At 33.7% G+C, this 5,100-nt stretch overlaps 1 protein-coding gene across 1 annotated transcript in view; it reads right to left on the bottom strand.

Moving 5' to 3' along the window:
* Positions 1-5,100, bottom strand: part of IQCB1 (IQ motif containing B1) — a 48,884-nt gene that overhangs the window by 22,820 nt on the left and 20,964 nt on the right. Inside the window, 3 exon segments of the mRNA XM_012808405.2 lie at positions 95-207; positions 1,741-1,916; positions 2,879-2,975. Coding sequence (XP_012663859.1) covers positions 95-207; positions 1,741-1,916; positions 2,879-2,975 — 386 coding nt within the window.

Raw genomic sequence — 5,100 nt, 5'->3', positions numbered from 1 at the left:
TTTTTTTTTCCTTTGGCCTTTCTCCAGTGTAAGGAACATTTAAAATAAAGAAAACTTAGCAAATATCATGCAAATTATTTTTATAATTTAATACCTGCTGTTCCTCTTCTTCTTGATAGGCCTTAGGGCTTAAAAGTTCAATGAGCTGTTTAAGTTCTTGACTAAATTCTGTCTTAGTTTCCTGTTTTTTTAGTAGACTTCTGAGTCCTGTAATGGAATAACAAAGGGTACAACTATTAATAATATAATACAATTTTGTTATCTAATCAGTATAATTTGATATTAAAAAGCCTGCTTTAGAAACAAATGAACGTAACAACGAGACTAATCACCAGATTTTTCTTCTTCTCAAAGATTTCTAGGTTGAGGTCTTTAAAATTTTCGTCTCCTGAGAATTCTTACATGCTCACATATGAGATCTGATACAAAAACTGTCCAGTCTCTTTTATTGAAAAAAAGGGTGGGAAGTCAAAGAACAGAATTTTTTTTTTCTGTTTGAACGTAAATACTTTAAATTGAAACTTTGGAAGTTTAAAAGATAAATTATTATAAACATATACTCAGTAAATATCTACCATGCAGAAGCACATAAGGTTATTAGTCGTCATTATTAATTGAGGGATGCTATTATTAAATATAAACATACTATAACATTTGTAATTTTGGGCAAATCTATTGATGTTTGTGAGCAAATACTATAGGAGAAGTATTATAACACTAAGATAATGCATTTTCATCTCAAAATAATACATAGTAGTAATAAAAGACACAAAGTAAATACTACTGTATTACCAGGACATGTTTGAATGATTTATTGGATGTATTCAATATAAATACATAAGGATAGGTAAAATAAAGATAAAATGGCTTGTAATGTACAAAGGGAAGTCACGATCTGAATCTTTCCATGCCTCATACTCTCTTCAAGACTCAAGTTCTTAGCAGTACTAATAACTGTAAAATATTTTGAGGAACTTGACAGTTTTACTATTAAGATGTGAGTCAAAGGGAGAAAGATTAAGGTAAAATTCTGTAATAATGAATTCTGTTGGACACTTACATTTCTGTAGGAATCCAATTACAGAACTAAACATGTGTATCTGGCACAATGCCAACTAAAGATTAAATATGTTATGAATGTACAGTATGTAGACTAGTGTTTGCCACATACTAAATACTCAATTAAACGAAAGCTATTAATATGAGAATGTTAATATACCAAGTCCTTTCATCCTCAAAATTTCTGAATTTTTATTCACCTATGTATTTGATTTTTGGATGTAAGGCAAATTATTTTGTTTTATTTTTGAGGAAAGGCAGTAAAGGAGTTGAAGCATGATTATTCACTGATATAAAGACCAAAAGGGCTATCAATCTCTCAAGCACAGCTCTATTTCTCCACTTTTAAAGCTAGTCTTAGTTAAGGTCACTGATGTTTGGTCATTTTTTTTTTTTTTTACTACACTATACAGTATATTCAACATACAACCTTTTTCATCACAGAAGGAATAAACATATATTGTAACCTTAGCAAAGTACCTACCACATGCCATCTGTTGAGACATGAAGATAGTTTGATTACATAAAGATTTTTTTCTGAACTGACATTTGTGATGACAGGCTTTTATCTGCACAGCTCAGTTATTCGATTTTGAAAGTATAAGAATTTTGTTTTTCATTAACCATCCATAAAAATTTTCTTTCTGAGAATCCCAAGGAAAAAAAGAATGTGTGCGTTACCTTTGTAGCAGGCACTTAGTCTCAGTAAAATCAAAATGTCTTGATGGGATTCCACCATTAATAGTAGGAGTTTTGTAGCAGTACTTCTCATGACTGGACTAGTTGATAAAAGCTTGAAAACAATTTCATTCAGAATTGAATGCAGGGTTTTTCCTTCAATTCTGAGTAAATCACCACTAACAGAATAAAATAAAATAAGTATCATTACTAACTGATGCATATGTATCACAACAAATTTAAAACAAATGGCTTAGTAACTTCATGACTGACTGTGGCTTGATCCAAGATAACCACTTTTTAAAAACATATAGGTTGGTTCTAAGAATGTATCATATTAAGTCACTTAATATTTACTGAATTCCTACTAAGTGCAAGGCTTCTTTTAGGAGAGGGTAGTATAAAGAATACAAGGTAGCCAAAAACCGTCTCCTCACAGAAGCCTTCAATCAAATCAAGGAAGAAAAATATGCAAAATATTAATTAATAGATGATTCAAAAGCGTCAAGGCTACAATAAAAGTAAAATCACAAAACAGGTACATAGTTATTGTTAAATGATGCAGGAAGATAAAATACTATAGAAATGCAATTATCATGTGCTTAATACGTAGGAGGAAATTTATCTTTCCTTTGGTATTTCTTTCATTCTGCTAAACAGCCTCATCTTGAATTACTAATGTCATGAAAAACTATCTAAAACAGAATAGTCAATGAGGTGGGATCTCATCTAATATGCACATGTGAGAGAAACAAACCTCCCACCTACAGTTTTCTTCAGACTCCAAGCTTCTTGAGGGTTGACCTCTGCTGATATCTTATGCCTTCTACTTCAGCACTGCAAATTCTTTCCATGGAATCTCTGGTAGGTTCTGGTACTTTTCTCTTGAAATTATATATGATCTATGTTTACTTGTTTGCTTCTTTTACATGTAAAACATTTCCTTCCTTTAGATATGATCTGGAATCTGATGTCTCTGGTCAGCCATCTTGTCTCCCCTTCTTTATGTCACTCTTTATTAACTAATTCTCATTTTGGGTCCTGTTTTCTTGCTTATGTGCATGCAAGATATTGTAAATTTTATCTTGTTGGGGCTGATCCAAAATTTAAAAACCAGTACTATTTTGTAAAACTAAATCACCTATTCAGCTGTAGTATGTTCTGTAGCATAGCCATGACTGTAGAGTCTATCTGATTATCAGTTTGTAGTAAATGCAAGAAATGACCATTGTATAATACTAAAGAGATGGAAAAGAAAAAGAGGGATCAAAGCAAATCTTCTACGATGGCACAAGCAGAACGTTTTTCATTCTTTTTAAAGATAAATCAAAGCATGATCATTTCTGCTGAATTTCTGCCTTTGTATACCCTATGATAGAGGGTATGATAGAGTCTCACTGTTGCCCTTAGTAGAGTGCTGTGCCATCATAGCTCACAGCAACCTCAAGCTCTTGGGCTCAAGTGATTCTCTTGCCTTAGCCTCCTGAGTAGCTGGAACTACTGGTGCCCGCCACAACACCGAGCAATTTTTAGAGATGGGGGGTCTCGCTCTTGCTCAGGCTGGTCTTGAACCTGTGAGCTCAGGCAATCCACCCACCTTAGCCTCCCAGAGTGTTAGGACTACAGGTGTGAGCCACTGAGCCTGGCCAATAAAAAATATTTTAACATGCAGACAGGCTCAATAACTACATTTAGTTATTTGGAAGCAGTTTGACCCTTTCAGGTCTTGCTTCTATGATTTGTTTGGATATTCCTAAATGTGCATATTCTAGTGCTAATTATTCCCCAATACTGATGTAAAATCTTTCTGAATACTTGATACAATGACCCATTATTTATAAGGTTTTTCCAGTTTGACTGTTAGAATCAGGTCCTGGCCCTGTTTCTTTTGGATTATTGTTTTCTCTGACATTGGGTAGATTCCTCATGCATATATGGTGCTCAGTACTCCACTGAATACTTGAAGAGAATCTTCTGCAAATCTCTGGGTTCTCTCAGTGCGTAGTTCCCTCTTCTTTGGTATTCTGGCTTGTGACATCTAGCCTTTTCTTATCCCCAGATTCTGAGCTCCATCTCTTCAACTCAATCCAGCTGGGATATCTCTCCCCATACCACAACCTGGAAACTACTATAAATCAGGGCAATTGTAAGGTTCACCTTGTTTATTCCTTCTCTCTGGGCTCATTTTCATTTACTGACTGATATCAAGTTTTTTGAAGACTGATGCAATATTTTTGTCTTTTTTTTCAGGTGGGTGAGTAAATCCACCTCTATTATTCAATCTTAATCAGAAATTGACGTATAAGTCCTGATGACTTTAATTCATTATTTTAAAAAATCCATTCCCCACGCATCAATGCCTAAGCCCAGGATTTCATTATTTCCCTTGGTTTGACCATGTTCCCTCTAATTGCCTTTTTTTGTCCAGCATTTTGCCACCCCACCACCGCTTAAATTTTTCCTCTACAGTCACTAGAGTAAGAAAATTGAAATATACCCTGATGATTTTCATCTACTTTAAAAATCTTCAATAGTTGCTGTTGCACACAGACTTATTTTCCTTAACATATACATTCTTTATGACTAAAGTCTCTATAAAAATTGATAACGATCTCCCTATATCAAATTTAAAAACCTAGTAACAATGAATTGTACTTACTTTTCACCCTGAGCATGTAGTTTTATATTTCTGTGTTTTTGCTTATGTTAATTATGTCTCTCTGGAAACATTGCTTTTTTCCCCTGGTCAATTTATCATCCTTGAAATTTCATTTGAGGTGTTACCTTCTTTAGGATGCATCACCCCACAGGTTGTATTAGAACAGTGGTTCTCAACCTTCCAAATGCTGTGACCCTTTAATACAGTTCCTCGTGTTGTGGTGACCCCCAATCATAAAATTATTTTCATTGCTACTTTATAACTATAATTTTGCTACTGTTATGAATCATAATGTAAATATCTGATATGCAGGATATATTTAGGAGACCCCTATGAAAGGGTCATTCGACCCCCACAGAGGGGTGTCCCCCTCACAGGTTGAGAACTGCTGTGTTAGAAGTTCCTCTAACATTTGTGTACACCTTTAATATTGTAACTTAATATAATAATGTTCATGTGCTCTACTGTAAGCTCTTTGAAAACAAGGTTTATATCTTAACTTTGTAAATACAATGAGCGGCACAGTAACTACTCAATAAATCCATATTGAACTGAAAGAATAAATTATTTTGTTTGTGTATACTCTTACCTATTTTAATCTGAGAAATTGTCTACTGCTTCTTTTATATCCTTCTTTAGTACATATAATGATACTGAGCTTGAAATTTATTTCAAAAATGTGATTAAACATTTTTACTGTGATT

The sequence above is a fragment of the Otolemur garnettii genome, unplaced genomic scaffold, assembly GCF_000181295.1.
Source record: "Otolemur garnettii isolate 467f Iridium unplaced genomic scaffold, OtoGar3 scaffold00089, whole genome shotgun sequence".
NCBI lineage: Eukaryota > Metazoa > Chordata > Mammalia > Primates > Galagidae > Otolemur > Otolemur garnettii.
The sequence above is the reverse complement of the archived record's forward strand: the minus strand, read 5'-3'. Positions and strand labels throughout refer to the sequence as shown.